This window comes from Lactuca sativa, chromosome 5 (genome assembly GCF_002870075.4).
Source record: "Lactuca sativa cultivar Salinas chromosome 5, Lsat_Salinas_v11, whole genome shotgun sequence".
NCBI classification, from domain to species: domain Eukaryota; kingdom Viridiplantae; phylum Streptophyta; class Magnoliopsida; order Asterales; family Asteraceae; genus Lactuca; species Lactuca sativa.
Window position 1 is genome coordinate 281,878,520 of NC_056627.2, and position 23,680 is coordinate 281,902,199.

General features: G+C 34.6%; 4 protein-coding genes across 6 annotated transcripts; 3 read left to right on the forward strand and 1 right to left on the reverse strand.

The window, feature by feature from the left end:
* The first annotated feature begins 11,422 nt into the window (after positions 1-11,422).
* LOC111920008 (uncharacterized) lies at positions 11,423-11,824 on the forward strand. Its single transcript, XM_023915588.1, has one exon. The coding sequence runs from the start codon at positions 11,423-11,425 to the stop codon at positions 11,822-11,824; it is 402 nt and encodes a 133-aa protein (XP_023771356.1).
* A 656-nt stretch (positions 11,825-12,480) lies between these two features.
* Positions 12,481-13,176, forward strand: LOC111919960 (uncharacterized). The gene has a single exon (XM_023915522.1). The coding sequence runs from the start codon at positions 12,481-12,483 to the stop codon at positions 13,174-13,176; it is 696 nt and encodes a 231-aa protein (XP_023771290.1).
* A 1,757-nt stretch (positions 13,177-14,933) lies between these two features.
* LOC111919964 (PRA1 family protein H) lies at positions 14,934-16,218 on the forward strand. Of its 2 annotated transcripts, none has more exons than XM_023915524.2 (4): positions 14,934-15,462; positions 15,571-15,707; positions 15,788-15,859; positions 15,937-16,218. In XM_023915524.2, exons 1-4 carry the CDS (start codon positions 14,990-14,992, stop codon positions 16,008-16,010), a joined length of 756 nt encoding a protein of 251 aa, XP_023771292.1. In that variant the 5' UTR covers positions 14,934-14,989; the 3' UTR covers positions 16,011-16,218. The 2 variants fall into 2 exon arrangements, with proteins under 2 accessions (XP_023771292.1, XP_023771294.1); XM_023915526.3 differs by having other exon boundaries at positions 14,935-15,450.
* A 182-nt stretch (positions 16,219-16,400) lies between these two features.
* LOC111919963 (uncharacterized) lies at positions 16,401-22,366 on the reverse strand. Of its 2 annotated transcripts, none has more exons than XM_052771695.1 (20): positions 22,209-22,366; positions 21,719-22,025; positions 20,242-20,298; positions 20,105-20,132; positions 19,906-20,028; positions 19,632-19,743; positions 19,424-19,515; positions 19,219-19,287; positions 18,974-19,090; positions 18,787-18,855; positions 18,643-18,722; positions 18,425-18,565; positions 18,067-18,337; positions 17,910-17,999; positions 17,663-17,830; positions 17,466-17,602; positions 17,248-17,389; positions 17,024-17,148; positions 16,771-16,950; positions 16,401-16,689 (listed from the first exon to the last, which is right to left on the reverse strand). In XM_052771695.1, exons 2-20 carry the CDS (start codon positions 21,811-21,813, stop codon positions 16,650-16,652), a joined length of 2,136 nt encoding a protein of 711 aa, XP_052627655.1. In that variant the 5' UTR covers positions 21,814-22,025; positions 22,209-22,366; the 3' UTR covers positions 16,401-16,649. The 2 variants fall into 2 exon arrangements, with proteins under 2 accessions (XP_052627655.1, XP_052627654.1); XM_052771694.1 differs by having other exon boundaries at positions 18,067-18,340.
* Between the last annotated feature and the right edge of the window lie 1,314 nt (positions 22,367-23,680).

Genomic DNA, 23,680 nt, shown 5'->3' on the forward strand with positions numbered 1-23,680 from the left:
CTTCATGGTGGCATCTTGAGCTTATGGTGTCCATTTTTGGTGTATTTAGTCCATTTCTATGAAGATGGAGCTTGGCGCAAGGATGTGGATCAAGGAAGAGGTTATGGATTTGGATTATGTGACTCATTTCCATCTTGTTAGAGGTATAAAGCTTTGAACTTGATCTTTAATGTCTTAGATCTACCATTTTGATTTTTGGTTCATTTTGGTCCCAAATATGAGATCTAGTGGTCTTGATTTCATTCCAGGAGCTTTGAGTTGCCCCTCTTAGTGTTTCTGAGGCTTAAGGTCCATAAAGTTGGCACGTTTAGAGTGTAAATCCATCCATCCATGAGTTAGAACCATTTCCATGGTAGTATTTTGTTATTGGTAGTTGAGGATCTGTCAACCAGCAGCCAAGGGTTTTCTGTTATTGGTAAAATGGTCTTTTTACCCCAGATTTGAATTTTTGATTATGGTTTAGGACCCAATTGTTAATTGGGTATTATTTTGTTATTGGTAGTTGAGGATCTGTCAGCCAGCAGCCAAGGGTTTCTATATGTTTCTGCAGTGCGAGGTGAGTCTTCTCACTATATCCATGGGTCGAAGGCACCAATGTCGGCCCATTATGTGTTATGTGGTATTCTAGTTGTTTCTGTTATATGTGGTATGCTAGTTGTCTTTGTGATACATGCATGGAAGACCTCGGGGGAGCCCATGGCACTTGGATATCATACCATGTGGGGGAGCCCATGGCATTCTAGATAAAGACCATGGGGGAGTCCATGTCACTTGGTTATCAGACCATATGGGGGAGCCCATAGCGTTCCAAGTCAAGACCATGGTAGTAGCCCATGGCAACTCTATGTATGTTGCATGATATTTTGTGGTTGTATGTTATATGGTATTTTAGGGGACTCACTAAGCTTTATGCTTACGGTTTTCAGTTTATGTTTTAGATACTTTGGTTTTCAATTGGAAGAGCTCAGGGTGATTGCATAGCACCCACTGCATGTTTCCATTTTCTATGAAGTACTCTGATTTGTTAATGCTATGTTAGAAATTAATTTACCCTGGTTTTTATGGGAAGGACGTGTTCTAACAATTTATTAATCTAAAAACAAAAAATTTTATGTCTTGATTTTTGGGGGTTACAGTATTTTTCATTTCGTATGAATAACCTGGTTTTTGTGGTCAAAATTGACAATTCTAAACTGAAGTACAAGTTTTAATTTCATGATATACACATCCTTTTGCTTTTGGAAATGCATTATGCTCATCTCATTATGGTATTTCTGACATTATAAAGTGAAATTTGATCAAATTGTTTGGCATAATGAAGTAGAGATATGAATCACACACCCATGGGGGCACGAATTATTGTTGGTTATGAATCATCTTCGACTTTTTGCATTTGCATACAGCTGGGATGCAGTAATGTCAAACATGCACATCTTGTTGAATATAAGGGTTGTCAAAACTTAAGTTTCCTGCAGGATGTACACTGTTCATTGATGGTGCAGCCCAGTAGCTAGATCAAATTTCATAGGTATAACATTAAAGTACTCCTATTATTGATTCATGGATTTTTTTTTCTCATGCAATTGATACCAATATGTGGAATTTCTTCATGTTGTTTTCAGTCTAAAATCCTATTACAAATGAACGGTAAAACAAAAGTGATATTAATACTAGTGTATTTATATCATTTACAATTTTCCCCTAACTTATTGAAGTTTGGATGATTATATGTGTAGCGCTCGGTTCCTGGTACGTATCTTAAATAAAAAATATATGCATTTTATACTGAGACTCGACGAGTTGGAGGCTCATCTTGTCGAGTAGGGGTGGAGTTTGGGCGCGGGTGGAAGAGCCTACTCGCCAAGTCGGAAGCCCCGACTCGACGAGTAGACATGTCCGGGTGAAACCTTAAATTTTAGGGTTTGCACCCTATTTAAGCGCACTAACTCACCTCCCATGCAGCCCTCATCGTCTCCCTTAGTCCAGAACGCCCTAACTTGTGTCCCTTGATCTTTGTTGAGTGTGTGAGTCATTTGTGAGAGTGTTTGTGTGATTTTGAAGCTAGAGGAAGAAGAAGAAGGAGCTAAGAGGTTCAACGAAGCAATAGATCCAAGGTTCAAGCTACATTTCCAGTCTCTTAAAGGTATAAAGTTGCTTCCTTGACTTTCCTATTGATAGATCTCTCCGTGTTTGAGTGGAGGGCCATCTTTAAGCAAATCTATGAACCTTTTTTAGTATGAAGTGTGATATGAAGTTGTAACCTCATATCTAGATCCCTCTCAGCCCCTATAGCCATAAAGTCCACGAATTGTTATGCTTTAACCCTTCCCTTTGGCCTAGACTTCATTTTAGACATGGAAATGGTGTTTTTGGCTCATAACACCTAGCATGCACGTAAAGTTTGTAACTTTATGAGTAATATGGACCCTAGGAGGTCAGATCTATGTTTTAGATATGTTAAGCCCAACTAAAATTGGTTGTATGGATTTGGTCATTGAGGGACTCGACAAGTCGCTCATACAACTCGGTGAGTTCAAGGTAAAATCCCAACTTGCATGAAGAAGAACTCGACAAGTTCAAGGAAGAACTCGGCGAGTCAAGGACTAAACACTTCAACTTGTAGGAAGTAGGACTCGACGAGTTCAAGGATGAGCCCGGCGAGTCATGAGAAAAAGGTCTCGATTCTGTATTAAGGAGAACTCGCGAGTTCTTAAAAGACTCGATGAATAGGATCGAAGTTCCAATAATTTGAGGATTATGGAACTCAACAAGTTAGGGGGACCAACTCGGCGAGTTAGGTCAACCAAATGTTGACCTTGACCAATAGTTGACGTTAATCAGGGTGTTGACCTTGACTTTGAGTTTGACCTGAGTTGACCCTTGAAAGGGTTAAGAGTATGAAATGGTAATTAAGGAAGGTTGTTATGTGTAGGAGTTGATAGGAGTTGATCCTGGCATCAAGGACAGTTCAGACACTTCATGACATTGAGGTGAGTTACCTTCCAGTAGAAGTGGGTCTAAGGCACCAAGGCCGACCCACTAGTAAGAGTTATAGTAGAGATGATTGTTTTTGTGATAATTATATGGTACGTTGCTATATGTTATGGTTATGTGCTAGTATGCTATGATGTTATGTGACATGTGATAGGAGGGGTAGGATAGACCCTAATACCGGTCGACAGGGTCGAAGGGGTATGCCAGCACCGGGACAAGCTAGACAGTATATGATTTATATGTTTATGTACTAGGATGATATGTGGTAGAGTAGGGGGTGAAATAGTCCCCGATACTGGTCGAAAGGACCGAAAGGGTAGGCCAGCACCCGGATATGCTAGGCAAGGTACCGGTCGACAGGACCGAAGGGGAGGCCAACACCCGGATATGCTAGGAAAAGTACCAGTCGTCAGGACCAAAGGGGTAGTTAGTACCCAGATAAGTTATGCAGTATCGATTATGTATGGTATGTGGTATGTGATGGGTATTGAGCACTACATCATTCCTATGGTGTACATGCAAACCCTAATAGCTTTTGGATCTAGTTTGTCTAATGAACATGCAATTGAATATCCAAAGCTATAAACCCTAGATCTAATAAATTATAACTGAAATTAGGGTTTAGAAAATACCTTTGATTGTTATGTAGCAATAACAATCTATTCCTTCCTTTGATTGGCTTCAGAAAGCTTAGTGCCTCAAGTGTTGCACCTTTAATGGAGTCACAAACACCATGAGCAACAAGGATGAAGAGGATAAGAGAGGAGGCAGCCAAAAACGTCTAGAAACCCTAAAGGAAGTCTTAGCCACGTTTTTGGGGCCATAGGGGTCCTTTAAATAGGTAGGATATTAGGGTTTTGAACTTAGTAAACCCTAATCTGACTGCTTAGGCTCTAAGCAACCCATGGACTCCTTTCCTTAAAGCCATGGACGAAATCTTATGGGCTTCCCCATAAATTCCGTCTACTCTAGTCTATGGAGTCCATTAACCCATTCTTGCAACTATCTTATAATTACAACATCAGTCCCCTAAGTTTAATTAATCTCTTTTAGCCACAAAATTAATTCTTAATTAATTCTCGACTAATATTAATTAGACAATATGATTTCTCCTTTAATATATTATTCTTATAATATATTAATAAATCATAATTAATCCTTTCTCTCCTTAATTCTTCCTACAAGTTGCTATGGTGAAGGCAACCCAAAAAGGACCATGCTCATAATCGGGTCAAGTACATACCAAAATAGTTATGGACTTAGACACTAATCCAACAGTCTCCCACTTGGATAAGTCTAATAACTATTTTGCATAACTTCAGAACCTGATCAGCAATCATAGCTTTCAAAAGCCGTTGTCAACTCTGATCTTATCAGATAGCGTGTCCTTTAGATAAGGGATTATATATTCCTCCATTCTCAAGATATCGTATAGACACAAGACATGAATTTAAATCATTCTCTCCGTCTATGTATTGTTCCCCGACATCTGATTTATGACGACAGACAACAGACTACAATTGAACACGTCAACTTAGTCCCGGCTTGGCCAAACACTTAGTTTGTCATCACTAAATCATCGAGGGGCCCATAGATATCGCTTTTATCCCACTTTGGGTAAAAGGAATGGATAAACTTTGACTCAAATTCTTGCTTGCACCTACTAATTGAATCACACATAACAATACGTTTTATAACACCAAGTTACTGTTGCGTTTACTTATCATCAATGTGCAAGCGACCAACAAATAACAACTCACATGTCTTCGTTTCAAGAATATACAATGTTATCGTCTTAGTAATCACCCGCGATAAATCTATGAAGTGATTCAAGTGAGCGTGGGTTTAATCCAATACTTTAATCTTATCAAAGCACTCATGAACTCTGCAACAAACTTGTGCTATGTCTAAACACTTTAGACAATCTACAGACAGATTCATGACAATCTTCCTTCATACTTACTTCCAACGTATGACCGACTGTGGAGGTTCGAATAACCCAGTTATTTTGGAAATCAAAACATGCAAAATGAAACACAACGATAATACTTAATACTATATCGCCCCGAAACTTTTTAGCGTAAATAAAACACTTTTATATAAATACCATATTGATTACTCATTATTCATTGTTTAATGTTTCGGATAATCAACTTATTACTTGAATTACAATAATAGTTGTCCCATGCTCCGAGCATGCACACTATGTTACCTATGATCCTTACTTTGTGAAATAGATCAATTGAAAACCTTTCCAATGAAGCTCATTTCGCGATTCCCAATCCTTATCATTAGTGTAAGAACACAGCATTCTTGCCACTAATAGAATATGTTAGATTCTAACATTTTATGCAATGATCCTTTCGTAATGTCATAGCACAAAAGTCACAAAGACTCGGCTAATGAAATTCCAAGGTATTATATCGGAAATTGTTACAAGACAATTCCATAGACGCGAAGTCTCACATTCAAAGTACATTCCTTTGAACATCCTTCTTGCATAAAAGTTTCTAATCTGGACAGAGACTCTCAATATCCAACTCCCAACGTGGAAACATTTCAATATTTTCCATATGACAATTCATTCTAAATAGAATCTTATTTATTCAAAATAATGTCAACATGGTCCATCCAATACTATACTTCCAACTACTCACAAGCAACAAATCCTTAGCCAACCTCAGATCGTCCTTTGACGGTTGTTTAATTATTTTATTCAAACTTGGTTCTAGTCCTTTTCCCTCTTAATTCCCCAGGCACTTGGAAAATTAGAACAGTCGAATATTATGGCATATGCAATCGTTCCTATACCCAAAGCGTATAGAACACGATTGATAATGTCTCACATGAAGACGTGATACTTTACCAGTCTTCTGCTATAATATTTCTAATTGCCATGTTCTCACAATTTTGATTATGAAAAGGGATGCCGTAATCATAACCAAATTTTTGAGAATGCAATTATCCTTTCCATATATAGAATTTCCTCATGTTGAACCATTCCAACACAACATTCATATATATTTGACTAAATTTGATTAAAATTCCACAATCTAAGCCTTTGGATTTGAAATGAAGTATAATATTCTCTCCCTTAATTATAGCAAAACAACTTTTCAACCCCTACAACTTGGCAAAGTGAATCTTTGTTTTCTATAATTAATACTGCTAACTTGCAATACTTGAAATAATAATCAAGCTCCCACTAACACGACGGTTATTATTATTACTATACAAGCATAACACTTATGCTCCCACTAGCTTTGACATATATATATTCATAAACACATCTGAACTTCCAGAAAACAATGCTCATTGAATTCCTTAAGTTCATATTTCTAAATACTTGATGCTTTGATAAGCCTTTATATAAGCTTCTTAACCTCATACATCTTTGCCTTAGAAAGCTCACACGTGTGTCTAAATAAATTCAGAACTTATGTTACTGAGTCCCAAATGTTCAGACCAATTGCCAAATCTCACAATCCGAACCATGAAAAGGGATGTCGTAATCATAATCGAATTTGAGAATACAATTTTCACAATTGCAATCTTCTTAAAATCTCTCTTAGTGAAAGCATTTCCTCACAATCATTTTCATGATGGAGAGAAACCTTATGACACTTAGATTTTAAAGTGTATGTGTTCTTATTCATGTGAATTTGTCATAACAACAATCATAAGACAATGTTTGACAAATCCAACTCATATGGATTGAACTTGTTCAATCATGATTTCTTGCCTTATGGCAGCATGAATGCCCACCATTGCTTCCAGGTTGTTAAGCAGCTCACCCTTACCTTATCAATGTACTTTCCATTGATCAAGGTGCCTTGCCTTTATGCAATCCAATTGAGAACTCATAGAACTCGTATTTCATAGTTGACTTAATCTGGAATGGCACAGAAACAAAATTATGTCAACACGATAGGTCGCTAACCTCAAGTTGTGTGCTAGTGATTAACTATTGGTTTATTCTTGATTAGCTCTTGAACTTTTCAAGATAATTGAGACTCTCACTGACTTCTTGACATATATGATTCTCTTGTCAAGGAACTTTCCTTGACAAAACAAATATTAAAGAGTTGTGCGAAAACCTATCAAGACTAACACTTCACTCAATTGGTTATAGTTGGTCTTTGTCTTCTTCAAGACATCACAACTTACCAAGTTCAAATGTACAAAAAAAATAAGAAAAACTCTCCTTATTCCACATTTGATAAGTGTTACAAACCTACTAAAGACGAGTCACTAAATGTCACAAATTGAACCAAAATAATACACAAACAAATTAATTACCTTTTTAAACAATAAAAAAAAACATGTGTTGCTAGTAATTCTGACAGAATGCATACCACAAGGTTAAATTCTTTAGATCCTCTTTCATACATTTCAACAAACACTTGTTAGGCATTATCATCAAACAAGCCAAAATCTTGTGAAAGGCTTAATGTGATCGGAAGCAAAATAATAATTAAAAAAACATAAATTCTTTAGAGAACATCAAAGTTTAAGTTTTTTAATACCAAATAAAAACAAAGAAGATGAACCTGATTGAGATTGGTAATAATATAAAAAAGAATTAGGGGAAACATCATTATTTATGAATCTTGGCCAAAGGAATCATAAAATTAAAACGCTTCACAGATCGATCAATAGGTCCAGACACCACTTCATGATTATCAAGAAAACACCCAAATAAAATCACGTCTATCAAACGAGCCCTACAAGGTCAATTCTCGATTCTTTTTTCTGTTTATGAAGTCTTTCCCTCCGGTGCTCTTGTCATCTCTGACCGTGGGTGGTTTAGGATTGATCGCATAGCACGAAGAGTCAGTGATAGAGATGATCACGGTGGTGGTCGGCAACCAAGATGATGATGGTTGTGAACGATGGTTTTTAGAGAATGACGAGGAAAGGGTGGTGGTGTTATAGGGTTGTAAAACTGATAATCTAATTTAAAGATTTAAAGATGATATTATTTGATTTTATAAATTTACCATAATTAATTATAATATAGATTACTATTATACCCTTATATTTATTATTAATGATTTATTTTTTCTTAAATTCCCATTGGTTCATATATGCACACAATAGTTGTTAGAAACATTTGAACATCTCTCTCTCTCTCTCTCTCTCTCTCTCTCTATATATATATATATATATATATATATATATATATATATATATATATATATATATGGCTAGGTTATAATGTGAATGACATCTATTGTGTGGTCGTAAGGATAATTCTTGACCAATAGATGAATAGAATGAATGGTCATTAGTTGAGGGTCTATGATATTACTATGAGATATCATGTAATATATAATCACATAAATTTTAGTATAAGGGTATTTTAGTCAATTAAACTACATTTAAAAAAGGAAATTTTGGATTTTTAGGGGTTATTAATTCTCTTAATTTTAAAAATATGATTTTAATAGATAATAATTATTTTTATTTCGGGTCATTCTAACAAAATATGTTTACGGGTATCTTGAAACATTCTTGAACCATAGAAGAATAAATATTCTGACAGAATACATATTTTGACGGAATGAACTTCTTGAAAAGTAACAAATTCCTGAACCATCAATTGAAGAATAAAAACAAAAATTACACTAATTCTTAAAGAATATGGGTACTAACTGCTAAGAATTACATTTATTGTTAAAGAATAAAACTAAGAATGGTTAAAAATTGGAAAGAAAAAAGACAAAAAAACATCAAAATTTAACAAATGACACTAATACATTCTAAAAAAATATTGTTGTTGAGAATCACTTTCAATTTTGCAGTCCGTTCTTCAAGCATCTATGAAACCAAATTCAATTGTAGTTTAGAAGCCAATAATACATTAACAAATGAAAAAAAAAGTAAAGTATTTTATACAAATCTGAAGACCTGTGAATTGCACCGAAATTCATAACCAATAATTGTAGAAAATGCACAAATTAGTGACGAAATATCATGATTCCATTCCAACATAATTAAATTTTCTGATTCCATTCCGACAGAATTGGATTCAATTCTGGCAGAATGACCCCTCACCGATATTATATATCCATACAAAATGAAAATTTAGAATGTTAAACAAACCAAAAAAAAATGGAATGTAACATGTAAGAAAGTAAAAGGAATTTAAAAAATAGAAACAAACCATTAATTTGAATGGTTGAGATAGTCTAGATGGGTTTGGGGATCTTCATTTTTATGTACATATGAACCTAGCACAAATTAGTATAAGAAAAAACGTTCAATCAACTAAAAAACTAGAAATAAAGAATTAGTAGTATAACCAAAATCATAATTCACATCTCTCTTTGAGGCAAATTATCAGACAGGTTGAGGACATAATCAAAACAACCACTCTAGATCTCTCTTTGAGGCAAATTATCAAACAGGTGGAGGACATGATGACAATGTAGATTACATATCAAATTGTCAGATCAAGCAACAACCAAAACACACGCACAAATGTTTTTTTTTCTATTTAAATTGCAGCAATAACAACACATAATTGTTTTTTTTCTTATCAAACCAAGCAATACAAAACCCAAAAAATAGATTTTTTTTTCATTAGTTATGTGTGCAAATAATAGATTGCATTTGGAGAATACAAAATCGATTTTATGAGTTCAAACTTACCGAAGGGGTGCTGGATGTAAGCGGCGTTGGTGGAGGGTGGTATTAGATGTGGGTGTTGCTGGTATTTGGTGGAAGAATCAGCAGTGGAATGAAAAGAACATACAATGTTTGATCTTTTTTTAACTTGAAGGTTAAGAATGATTTAGGAAGCTTACATACAATGTTGACTTTTGAGACTTATTACTTGAAGACCGATTTTATTAAACTATGTACCTTCTTATATGTAAAAACATTTGTCAAACAAATCCCTTGTTCTTGCCGTCAATATATGGACGACTGATTTCTTGCTCCTCCTTGGTGGTGTTGGTAGCGGACACGGTGGTGGCAAGGGGTTTCGAAGGCAACGGAGACGGAACAGGAAGAAGAATGTCGACGTCTTTTGGGGCTTGATCGATGTGTAGGATTTTAAATAATTAAACAGACTTGTCTAAATAAAAGAGATTAATGAATTAATTATTTACTTACCAAAATTAATTAATAGTTAAGATTACAAATTAAACTTTATCCTAATTTTCAAAATAATTGGTCAATATTAATCCATACTATGTCTACACAATAATTGTCTATCCATATTTAAACCTACCTCTATATATACAAAATTACATAATTTCCCATTGCCCTCGTTAGGTTAAGACTATGCTCATTCATGACTAAAACTCTAGTCGGTTGCAAGAGTAATATTAAATCAATGAAAATTTGGGAGAAAACCCACCAAAAATGTGACCACATCAGACTACTCCCATTGGTGACCAAAGGCTGGTTGGTTTGTCCATCATAATTAAAAAGAAATTGAAAAACCACAAAAACCCATCCACCCGTTTGGTCCACCAAACATGTACTTGGCCTTTCTTTCTCTGCCACTTGTCTATTTCTCAGTTTTTCTTTTAATTTAGTTTTTTAATATATTTACTTTATCAATAATTAAATGATATATTTGTAAAATAAATAAATAAAATATACTAAAATATGTAGAAAACAATTATCTACAAAATGATATCAATATTGATATATTTTTTTGATAATTTTGTATATACTTTTAATATAAAATGTTAGATTGGGTTTGGTTGGATAAAGTTGTCAATGAGTGTAAAAAATTAAAGATAGTTGGTTGTATAGGTGGAAGAGAAGAAAATTAATATTTTAATAGATAGTTGGGTTGAGTTTGGTTGTGAATGGAGATAGTCTAACTCCCAAGTTGGTATTACTTTTCTTTTTTTTTTTTTAATCCACGTGCCCTCCTTTAAATTAACCCCTAGATTTTTTTAGGATAAAATTATATATTTAATAAAATTTAAAATTATCCATTTCAGAAAAATAAAATAAAAATACTGAAAATCGTAATTTTTTTTACATATAAAAAGAGTATGATATCATATATCTTCGTATCCAATCCTCATTTTGTATTTTAATCCCTCTTTTTGTATTTTCTAAATATGGATGGTGAGTTTCCAAATTTTTATATAAATTTTGGAGACTCTAAAAATCGTTCTAATGCTTAGTATTTTGAAAATTCTCTGTTTTTTTTTTCAAATCCTAACCAAAATCCTGTCACAAATAATCTTCAAACATCACAAAATACTGAAAAACAACCACGATGAAATAAATTGGATGTTGCAGAAGATGTCACTTTAATGTCAGCATAGTGTTTTGCTAGTGAAGATAAGGAGCGTGGAAAAAACCAAAAAAGACATCATTGTGGGAACAAATAAAGCAACTGTATGATGTCGCTTGGGTTGAAAATTCAGAAAAGTTAAATAGCAGGAACGAAGATCAAATGAGAGGTCGTTTTAAACGACTTAGTGAAAATGCACAAAAGTGGGTTGGTGTGTGTCGGGAAGCATGGCGTCGAAGAAGAAGTGGAATGAGTCAAAAAGATATTGAAAACGAAGCTCATAAACTTTATGAGGCAAGTGAGAGCAAGTTCAACGACATTATTGTTTTTAATGAAGTTATGTGTGAACACGAGAAATTGGCTTTAGAGTTAGATCGTGACACAACACGTTCTCGTCCTGAATGTGAAGTGGGTAATGAAGAAAGTGGTGGTAGCTCGAAAAGATCAAGGACTACTGAAGAAGGGGAGTATTGTGTCCATTCCAACCCAGAAACGCCAACTAGTGATGGTTCAACAGTTAAACATCCAACAGACAGAGATGCAGCAAAAAAAGGGGAAAGGTAAGGCTTCTAACGAAATTGTTATAGAACTTCGTGCAATGAGGCTTGCTAGAGAAAGTGAACTTGAAGTCATGAAAAAAAGAATCGACTTGGATAAAGAAATGCAACAACAAAGAATCGACTTAGACAAGGAAAGGGAGCAAAAAACAGATGAAAGGGAACTCGTCAAGATGCAACTTGTGCATTTGAACACACTGCTGCAAAAGGATCATCTATCGCTTGAAGAAGAAAACATGAAACACTTTCTAATGTCGAAGTTTTATGGAAACTAATTATCGGTCATTATGTGTTTTATATTTCCAGTTTGTCTTTTAATTAACTAGTAAAATATTTTATTATGTAGTTTTGTATGTTATGTATTTGTAGGATATTGTACTTTTGTATTTCACGTATTTGTAATATATTTTATTAAGTAGTGTTGTTTATAAATCTGTTTTGCACATAGAGTTGTCAGGCCACTAGCACACTTTGTCATCTACCAAATCGAATATTATCTTTATTTCCATGTGTCACTTTTGTATTGGATGCTTAGATTTTATTTAGATAAACTAATAGAACATTATATTTATTTTTTATCATTATCTTTTTAGTATAAATAGGTATATCACTAGCATACTTTGATATCCAACATTAACTATTCATTTCTTATCTCTTTGAAAAATGTCACATAATGAAAACTCATCGAGTTCGAATGAATATTCGGAATGGGAAACACAGGTTGTTCAAAATAATCGACAACTCGATGAAATCATCACTAAATTACTCGTACAAGATCATCCTCCTAGAGCAAGTAGGAGGTATTGCGATCGAGAACGTGAGCAAGGTGAGGCACGTTTAATGGAAGACTACTTTGTCGACAACCCAACGTATGATCAAGCAACCTTTCGGCGTAGATTTCGTATGCAAAGACCACTATTTCTCCATATAGTGACAGTTGTTACAGCCAATGACCTATATTTTCAACAAAGGCGTGATGCCACAGGTAGACAAGGTCTTTCACCATTGCAGAAATGTACGCCAGCTATGCGGGTCTTGGCATATGGGACATCAGCAGATGTACAAGATGAATATATGAGAATTAGTGAAATTGTAACAAGGGATGTTGTAATAAAGTTCGTAGAAGGTGTCATTGCATGTTTCGGTGAAAAGTATCTTAGAAGGCCAAATGAAGTTGGTTTGGCAAGACTACTTCATGTGGGGGAGGAACGTGGATTTCCGGGTATGATAGGAAGCATTGATTGTATGCACTGGACATGGAAAAATTGTCCCACTGCTTGGGTTGGACAATATGCATGTAGAAGCGGTAAACCAACAATCATTTTGGAAGCCGTTGTGTCGTATGACTTATGGATATGACATGCATTCTTTTGAACACCAGGTACGTGGAATGACATTAACGTCCTCCATCGGTCTCCTATTTTTGATGATGGCTTAGCAGGCCGGGCACTACATGTGAGTTATGTCGTGAATGGTCGGGAAAATAATATGGTATATTATCTCACTGATGGCATATATCCCTCATGGGCTGCTTTTGTCAAGTCAATAACTTCCCCTCAACTTTGAAAACACAAGTTGTTTGCTGAACATCAAGAGGCCGCTAGAAAAGATGTTGAACAAGCATTTGGAGTTCTACAAGCTCGTTTTGCATTTCTTTGACACCCATGTCTTTTTAGTTTTAATGTTTTATATTTAAAATAAATAATTTATTAATAGAACTAAATTAAATATTTTTTAATTTTTCTAATAAATATTAATAGAATAAAAAATAATCTTAAAATTTATTATTTATATAATAAAAGAGTGATTTGAATTGGTTTGCTAATGGGTGTAAGAAATTGGATTTAGTTGGGTTGGATATGTAAAAAAAGAGAAAAACTATTTAGTTAATGAATAGTTGGATTGATTTTAATTGTGAACTATCCATTTTTAAGGTATATATACAGTAAAGTCCCAATATTTTCATCGATTTGACAAGAAAGTCCTAAACTTTATTTTTTTGACAGTAAAGTCCAAATTACCGGCAGTTTTTGACACTTTTACCCTTTTTTCTCGGTTAGCCGGTAATTAGGACTTTTTTGTCAACAAAATAAAGTTTAGGACTTTCTTGTCAAATCGTCAATTAGGACTTTACTGTCAAAAAAATAAAGTTTAAGACTTTTTTGTCAAATCGTTGAAAATATTGGGACTTTAGTGTATATATAATTTTTTTGGTTAGAAATTTAATGGTATGATACTCTTTAAGCATAAGAGTTATTGAAACCTTCTCTAATCAGCTAGATCCTATTAAAATCCTTTACGTTTGCTTCTTGATAAATCGTTTTTTTAATCTCAACAAACAGATATTGAAAAAAATTGAGATAATCAAGAAAGAAAGAACCAGGGTTGTGTTGGCTTTTTGCAGTCTCAAAAATGGAGAAATTAGAAACCTAAAAAAACGAAATTGTCCTGGCTTTATACAAACACAAACAACACATATCTAGTCAAAAGGGTGTGAATGTGGAGAAAGGAAAGAATGACAATTTCGGTTTTTTTTTGGTTTCTTATTTTTCCATTTTTGGAGTTGCAAAAAGTCAACACTACCCTGGTTCTTTCTTTCTTTCTTTCTTAATTATCTCAATTTTTTTCAATGTCGGTTTCTTGAGATTAAAAAAACGATTTAACAAGAAGCAAAACATTAAGGATTTCAATACGATCTAGCAGATTAGTGAAGGTTTCAATAACTCTTATGCTTAAAGAGTATCATACCATTAAATTTCTAACCAAAAAAAGTTATATATACACTAAAGTCCCAATATTTTCAACGATTTGACAAAAAAGTCCTAAACTTTATTTTTTTGACAGTAAAGTCCTAATTGACGATTTGACAAAAAAGTCATAAACTTTATTTTTTTGACAAAAAAATCCTAATTACCGGATAACCGGGAAAAAAGGGTAAAAGTGTCAAAAACTGCCGGTAATTTGGACTTTACTGTCAAAAAAATAAAGTTTAGGACTTTCTTATCAAATCGATGAAAATATTAGGACTTTATTGTATATATCCCCATTTTTAATCTTGAACTATCCATTTTTATATTTTACCAATTAAAGCGACATAAAACAAAAGTTTCCTTCTTAAAAAAAATTAACAAGAGATATTTGTTTAAAGTAAAGCCGAGAAGGTACACCGGATATGGCGTTCTCTGCAAATCCGTTGGCTCTGAGCGTTCCCGATCCTGCCTTCGAGTCCTGGCTCCGGGACAGCGGCTACCTAGAGGTTCTCGACCAGCGAACTTCCGACCTCCACCGTGTCTCTTCCACTGCCGCCGCCCCCAGCACCACCGGCGATTCCAATTCTGCAAGAGCCGATCCGCCCTCCGTCGCTGCCGCCGTCAGTGGGGGATATTTCCTGTCGACTGTGTTAAACTGCTTCGGAATCCTACTCTCTCTATTAACAATAAATCCGTTCTCAAAACTCACAAATGAAGACTTCTCCGGCGATACTCCGCCTTGGACTTTAGGGTTTATTGGTTTCTCTGACTCCTATTCTTTTCCTTCGTCTCGGCCGCAAGCTCGTATGAGAGTTACTGAGAACATCAAGCGTTATTGCCGTAATTACGCCAGTCTCTTCATCCTCTTCTTCGCTTGCTCTCTGTATGTAGCCATGTACCAATTTCTTGCCTCATTAGTCTAATCCAATTCAATTACTCGATTATATAAAATCATTTGCATCTTCTTTATTGTAATTTGAGAGGTATTGATTGTTTGTACTAGGTATCAGATACCAATTGCTCTTGTTGGTTTGGTATCGAGTTTGGTTCTATGGGATTTGTTTGCATACTGTGGCAAGCGTTGGGGGTTAGAGAATTATCCTGTTATTCGTGAGTGCTTGCTTCGCCTCGTTCAATGTGGTATGTTTTCGTATCTGCCAATTGGTAAATTATGTTTGCATCATTCATGTTGATTTGATTTTATTAGTATCTTATTGCAGCGACTGCAGTTATTATATTTTTGTGCAATGTTCAAATGGCACTGCTATGTGCACTCGGAGTTAGCTATGGAGGTAAGTTGAAGAAGCTTTTGGACTGGGTTCACCATTTTTACTGTATTTTTTGTTTCTAAATCAAGAAATTTTTGCAGTGATGATGTTGCATGCCTCATTCCGGAAGCTGACTCCTGTGAAGCAACAACCAACAAAAGGGAAACAAAAATAGAGATATACACAAGGTAGAAAGGTCATCTGAGGCTGTGATGCATAGTTAGGGCGAACCACTGGTTCACATAGGCAAAATCATTTGAGTATAAGAAAAGACCCTTGTTGTCTGTTGAGGTTGAGGTTACTTTGTGTTTGTATAAATTATATAACTTGTATAATTCTTTTCTGGTCTTTCTTTATTTCATCGGATTCCGGCACTTGCTTCATGATTCATCATTCCCAAAATCATGAAAATAGATGTTTAGAAGAAGCATGTCTGTGATGTTCATTACTGAAATAACAAATGACATGTTGACATTTGTTATGAATATAGATAACTTGATCTAATAATCTATTTATTTAATCAATATGGAAACAAACAATTATGAAAAGCTTTTGCAATAATCTCTAACAACGAAAACATCAACTCCATGTCAAAAATCATGATCAAACTACCCCAACCAAAGTATACAACAATATTTCACTACAAAAGGCTCAGTCAAAGAAACTGACACGGAGATATAAAAAAAAAAAAAAAAAAAAAAAGATAAATATATAAGTTACTATATAATCTTCTCTTGATGTTATGTACACTTGAATAAATTAATAATAATTAACATAGAAACCACCGGAATGGAATTTGGTTGTTATAACTCCTCTAAGTTGGGTTGAGATCCCGCCAACTTTGCCCTTGCCATCTGCACCACAAACACAAATGACAAAGGATGTAATGGTGAAGGTTCATGAGAAAGGGGGGTAAATAAGTAAATTCCACCCACCTTGAAAGCAAGAACCTCGCAAGGGGGCTTATGTTGGCATTTGACTGAGCCTCTTTGTTGGCTTGCTTCTTTTTGCTATCGGCTTCTGCATTTGCATTCTCCGGCTCAATTGCCTTTTTACCCTTGGAGAATCCCCGTGTCGCCACCTCTTGTAGATCCTTCAACGCCGCTTCTTTTGAACTGGAAATGGAAAGCAAGCATTTTCATAAGTCAAACTACACCCAATTCACAAGGGCATAAGCGTGTCATTTACCTAGCTAACCGGTGAAGCAGCCTGGTGACAAGAAATTCACAAGATCCAGGCTTTGTGTATTCCATATCCATCAAAGAACTTATCACAGATCGAACCACAGATGCTTCTAAATCATCCGCAATTGCCTACAATCAATCATAAAAATAAAGTCTTTCAGTCTCATGGTCACATAAACTAGTCTTTTACAAAATTGCCCTTGACTTAGAGATGGATGATTTATTCACCTCTTTCAAGGAAGGAACTATCAGAATAGACAAAGGGGCGGATGCTGATGTGGCAGAGGTTCTAGCCATCTCTTCTTCGTCACTACTTGCTTGCCGAGGTTTCGGGAACGCTTTTATCGCATCATAATAATCGCTCGAATGTCTGAAATCCAAATTTAAATATTTAAAAAAGGAAAATATAATATTTTTTTACCCCAATAAAAGAAAAAAATCCAAACCTTGTTGAATCTATGCTACTTGTTGACTTTTCAACTCTGCTACCAGTTTCTTGGACTATACCCTTTTGAACCTTGCTTAAACCAGACTTATCTTTGGTGTGTCCTTTCTTCATTCCTCCTTGTAGTGCAGCCTTTGCCTGAAACAAATATTGTTAAATTACTCTTATATATATATTTTGTTAAAACGAAGAACCAACCTCTGCTAGGTTTAATGCACTATCTTCATGTGAAGCAGTTGATGTTTTTTCTTGGATTCCAAGTCTAGATTTTGGTGTTCGGGGGGAATCGAAGTCATCGTGTGGGCCCCGGTAGACAAAAGTGCCACTGATGGATGCATCTTCAAAAGAGCTAAATGTGCTACTCGACTGTATGGCCAATAAAAACAAAAAGATTAAAGAACATTTTGTTACATCACATGCAGTTTTATTTATTAAAATATATTACCATTGTACTTTGATCACTGAAAAGTGAGGAGGTTTGAGCTCTTGGAGATCTCACAACCACAGTTCCAGTGCCATCCATTGGCATATCTTCCTGTTGAAACAGCTTCAGAAAGAGAAAAAGAAAGAGAACGTGTAATGGAGGGAAGAAAAAAACGCACATCGCCCCTGTAATAATCTTGTTTTTTGTCATGAATATGATCGGAGTCTCTGTTTCTAGAAACTTCTGATGATGATCTTCTTGTAGTACCAGTAGCTTCTGTAGTAACTCTCTTCTGTGTTGCTTGATTTGAAGTTGAAAGAGAGTCTGTTTTTCTGTCTCTAATTTGAGGTGGTCTCACAGCGCTTCTAACTGTCCCTGTCCCTGTCCCGGACCCACCACCTATGCTAAAATCCCATCCAGCATTTCTTGTCGTTTTACTACTCTGGTTACTACTGTGTATTATTTATTCATAATGGTCAATCAGCTATTATAAAAGTTTACCATCAACAAGGGTAAGATTGTAAATTCACATTCACCTGACTCGAACAGTAGTGTCTTCAACTCTAGAATCCCTTGTCGTCACCTTCACGGTGTTAGACCCTTCCCCTAAACCACCACCCTGTGTACCATTTCTAGGCGAATCCCCATCTTCCTTGATGTGGAACTTTGGTCGTTCTCTGACAACATACAAGGCCATTATCGTCAATATGGAAGCTAAAGAAAACGGGTTTAATGAAACCATAAATAAGATCACCTGATTCTCTCCAGTAGTCTTGGATTCTTCCTAGCATTTTTAATAAACCGATGTTTCAGAAGTTCCTTTGCACTTGGTCTCTGATAAATAATTAAATATAATCATTAACATAACAAAAAAAAAACAGAGAAACCATATGCATACCTCAGCAGGCGACTTCTTTAAACACAATGAAACAAATTCTTTCATTGGGCGAGAAAAATGTTCATCTAGCTGTAAGAATCAAAGATAAAGCATTGAAGAATGAATTAATACCAATAAATAATTACATGGATAATGGAATAAAATAATTTCCAAAAAAGAAATAATAATAATAATAATAAGACCTCACCTGGGGTGGATTTTCTCTAGGTATGATGAAAAGGACTCTCATGGGATGAAGATCAGCAAGAGGAGGCTCCCCTTTAGCCATCTCAATTGCAGTTATTCCTAAAGACCAAATATCTGCCTGCATTCACCAAAGTCAAACACCATTTAAATAACCATAAGTGTATATATATATATATATATATATATATATATATATATATATATATATATAAAATCAGAATTTAAAAAAACGAGTGATAGTGGGACCTTTTCATTATATCCATCTGAATTCTGAATTACTTCTGGTGCCATCCAAAATGGTGTTCCTACAAAGGTCTGTCACCAGCAAACATATCAGTGACTGAATTTTTTTTCCCAAATTCATAACCTTTTATTGAAGTATGAAAATTAATAAATGAAGTTTCACATTTGTAATAAATGAATATAATTAAGAACCCTAGAAATAGAATACCTTTCTTCTAGAAATGGTGCGGGTTAGCTGTGCAGACACACCAAAGTCTGCAACCTTAACATCACCATTGGCAGTCAACAAAATGTTTGCAGCTGTCAAATAAATGTGAAACAACTTTTGTCATTACATTTACACCACCACTTTTTTAAAATATATATATATATATATATATATATATATATATATTTATATAAAACAATAGGGAAACCTTTAATGTCTCTGTGGATCTTCCCTTCATTATGGAGATATTCAATTGCATGCAGCAAGTCACGTAAAATGCAAGCAATCGACATTTCATCCAACGGTTGATTTGGTTGAATCTGTGGATAGAAAGTCCACATCAGCACTGAAAATGCAACCCCATGAACTATATATATATATATATATATATATATATATATATATATATATATATATATATATATATATAGAGAGAGAGAGAGAGAGAGAGAGAGAGAGAGAAATTGGTAAAAATAACCTACCAGATCAGCAACAGAGCCTCCAGCCATGTACTCCATGATTATCCATAGTTTAGTTTGGTGAAGATATGATCCATAGTATTCTGTAATATATGGAGATCGACATTGTTGCAGAACTGCTATTTCCTGAAAGTGAAATAAATTAATAATGAATTTAATTGATGGAGTGATGGATTTTGTAAGGACATGGATGGATGGATACCTTTTGGATGTCTTCAATCTCATCCTCTCTGGAAAAAAAAAATAGAGAAGAAAGGTTTAAAATATGGATAAAAAAAGACCAGACATTTCGAGTGAGTGATTATTAAAATGGAAAAAAGATTAAGAGCAAAAACTCACGATTCTTCCAAATCGATAACTTTAATAGCTACCTCTTTGTTGTTTTCCTTATCAAACCTGAAAATCAAGGAAGACAATACAACTGGTAGCTTAGCAAGAATAATATAAAAGCAATTTATAGGAACATGTGAGAAAATGGAAAGAAAATTGCAACATTTCCTTTTCTCAAAAGTTTAGAAGTTATGTTTCATCTTTTCTCTCTAGTGATTATAACAGAACTTGCTTTAATTTGAATGATTAGAATTCATGGAAGATGTTGTGATCATTTAGTTATCACTACTTGAATAAGACAAGGTACCTCTCACAGGTAGTAATCATGAATATCTTTTTGATAGAAATGCTGAACCATTTCAAAAAAAAAAAAAAAAAAGACTTTGGAAACATCAATTCCAGCCACATTGTTATTAGCAGTTTGTGAGTGCAGTATTAATACGGTTAATATTAAAGTGTCTCCAATGTAGCAACAATCAAATTTACTGAATTACTTTACGTAGTAAAATACATAAAAAAAAAAAAAAAAAAAAAAAATCATGCAGGTTAATATGTACTCTCTTTCATCATAATTACAGTATCTTGATGAATTATGTACATCATGAATACTCTAGTTAGGGCATGCTTCGTGTCACGTATATATGTTGGATAGGACTTGTTAAATTAGGTTATTAAAGTTTAAACTTCGATAATTTGATGATTTATGGTATTGATTTGATTTGTATTAAACTATATTTATAAGTTCTGATACCATACATGTATATTTAAATTTAAAGTTAAACCAATGTTGTGCAAGCTTTTAGACTTCTACAATTACATGTATGATCATAATTCCGAACATGACACATACTCATATGGTGCATGATCCGATTTAATATATTTCATATGGGCTGTGATATACTGAGTGGCCCTAGTCGAGTGTATTTCATGGACACCTTTAGTGAAAAATTTCCTTAATGAAAAGCAATATACGGTTACTTTTTCAAGATAACCTAAATACAGAAGTAATGACCTATATCAGTTTCACCAAACTAAATACTAGATTTGATGCAATAATACCTGGTAAAATTACATTTGTACTAATTTTATGATCCCATGAAGGATGCCACTCATGCCATGAAACCACAGCCCACATGGCTTTCATGTCACTGAATGCTCTATTTGAGTTTCAACACTCTCAATACAATATATTCAACTTGCTCCTGATATGTCCAATTGTCCACAACTCCTAAACTTTTTCATGGACTTATAAAACCTTAGCTAAATCATGAATATGCAAGAAGTCACAATTGGGCAGGAACATTCCAATGTTCCCAATTTTTTAAATTCAATCGACTGTTGTTTCTTACTGTGGTCCTATAATAAACAGAAATGCTTTAATAACCCATGCTAGTCAATCCTCCAGTGTTAATTAGTTAATACATGTACATTAAACATATGATGAAAGGAGAATTCAGTACTTGCAGAATGAATTTCCAAGACTTACCCCTTATAGACATCCCCAAAAGATCCCCTTCCAATGAGTTCCAAGTCGCTAAATCGGGATCCTGCTGCCTCCATTATAGCTACTGCGTCTGCCATCTCCACTAAAAGAGTAAACCCCTTTCCTTCTTCAAACAATCATATGGATAACAATGACATGGTATCTGGAATTCCCAATTCCAGCTTGGACTTCACAATGCTTATTGGCCGAGGGTCAATTCACTTATGCTTGAAATCTGAAACACGCATTGAAAAAAGAAAGAGAGATCGCCGCACGATCAGCGATAACTTCGTTCCCACAATTCACACACCTACCAAGTAAAACCAAATAGTATACAATAAGCGTGAGTGGATGACGAAATGAAATCGCAATGTAGTAAGCAAAAGACTCGAAGACGCAATCAATAGAATGATTAGGTATGAGTGAAATGACAGTCAAGCGATTGATTTGAAATTTTTTGCTAGAAGAACAACAATTGAAAGCGAAAGACTACCTTAACCTAAGGATTCTGTGAAATCACTTATTAGGGCTTGGATTGAAGCAGGAGTTAGGGTTTGTGGGATGGAATTAAACACTTGGTGTGAAATTCAAGGAGCTTGAAAGGGGATCAAGATTCAAGAAAGAAACAAATGGAAATGAAAAGTTGTCTGATTCCTGTAAATATTTGGCAGAAATTCTGTAAAAAAAGCCGTTATTTAGGGTACAGGAAGGACGGTAAAAACACATACTCGCACACTCCAAAGCCAATACTCGATTTTTACTTTTTCTTTTTAGTTATAAAAGTTTTTTCTTTATATATGTTTTTTTAGAACGTCAAATCTACTTTAACTATTTTTAATTTAACTTATGTCTTCAATGAGACTTGAACCCTCAATCTCTAGGAGGGAGAACAACATTCGATACCTGGGGCAGAGCTTCAACATTTTATTTGGAGGGCCAGAAATATAATATGCATAAAAATCAGTGAGCAAGGGAGTCACAGCGAAACTTTTATATTTTTTGACCTAATATGTATAAAATTAATATATAGGGGTTACTTCTAACAAAAAATCAAGGGAAGCCACAGCCCCCCCCCCCCTAGATAAGCTTTGTCCCCACCCGATACCGTTAGGCTAGAATTTATTATTGAATTTTTTATTTTCTTAAAAAAAATGTAATTTAAACCGTTTATTTGGAATCCAATGGAGTATTAGTCTTTTTTTTTGGAAACTACGGAATATTATTGAAAAACGAAGCCACTACCCAACAAGCAAGGGACGACAAAGAAGAAAATTACAAAATACTGAAAGGAGAACAACAATAATGCAAAGAAAGAAATTACAAAATACTGAAAGGAGAACAACACCAACTGGAGCAATTACAATCACCTAATCTACCCCTAAACTTCATCCAATTGAAGACCATAGAGATGATCGGCTCCACCGTTTTAGAATTGGAGATGACACATTATTGAAGATCAAATTGTTCCTAGCTCTCCAAATACTCCACATGGAGCCATAAACAATAGAGAGAAGATTTTTTCTTTTCTTATGGCATTGACCCCACTGCACCGCAAAGCATAAGATGTCATGAACCGTGTCGAAAGTAGGTGGGGGATACCACACCACTTGAACATCCAGCCAAGCCAATGTAGTATTAGTCACTAATTTTCTTTCTACATGAATGAAAATAAAATAAAATCTATCATAATAAATAAATATTATTTTTGTCAAATGTCAGCTTTTCATTGAATTTGACATGTGTTATTTTTCTAAAAAATTTCGAATTATTTTTTCCGCTTGCCGTTTTTGTGATTTTTTTCTCTTTTTATTTAAATTTTACCTATTAAATGTCACATCACATTAATTAATTTTAAGGGAAATGACACAAATGACCTACAAAGTTTTTAGGGTTGATCGATTCAGTCCCTAAAGTTTTTGTCGAGCTTTATGAGTCTCTAAACTATGATACGACCTGCTTTTTTAA

Coding starts and splice junctions, on each gene's coding strand:
- LOC111919960 (XM_023915522.1), top strand. CDS start 12,481: ATGTCACATAATGAAAACTCATCGAGTTCGAATGAATATTCGGAATGG.
- LOC111920008 (XM_023915588.1), top strand. CDS start 11,423: ATGAGAGGTCGTTTTAAACGACTTAGTGAAAATGCACAAAAGTGGGTT.
- LOC111919964 (XM_023915524.2), top strand. CDS start 14,990: ATGGCGTTCTCTGCAAATCCGTTGGCTCTGAGCGTTCCCGATCCTGCC. Junction 15,463..15,570: donor TGCTCTCTGTATGTAGCCAT/GTACCAATTTCT, acceptor TGTTTGTACTAG/GTATCAGATACCAATTGCTC. Junction 15,708..15,787: donor GCTTCGCCTCGTTCAATGTG/GTATGTTTTCGT, acceptor ATCTTATTGCAG/CGACTGCAGTTATTATATTT.
- LOC111919963 (XM_052771694.1), bottom strand. CDS start 21,813: ATGGCAGACGCAGTAGCTATAATGGAGGCAGCAGGATCCCGATTTAGC. Junction 20,299..21,718: donor TTTGGGGATGTCTATAAGGG/GTAAGTCTTGGA, acceptor CTTGATTTTCAG/GTTTGATAAGGAAAACAACA. Junction 18,341..18,424: donor GACACTACTGTTCGAGTCAG/GTGAATGTGAAT, acceptor AATAATACACAG/TAGTAACCAGAGTAGTAAAA.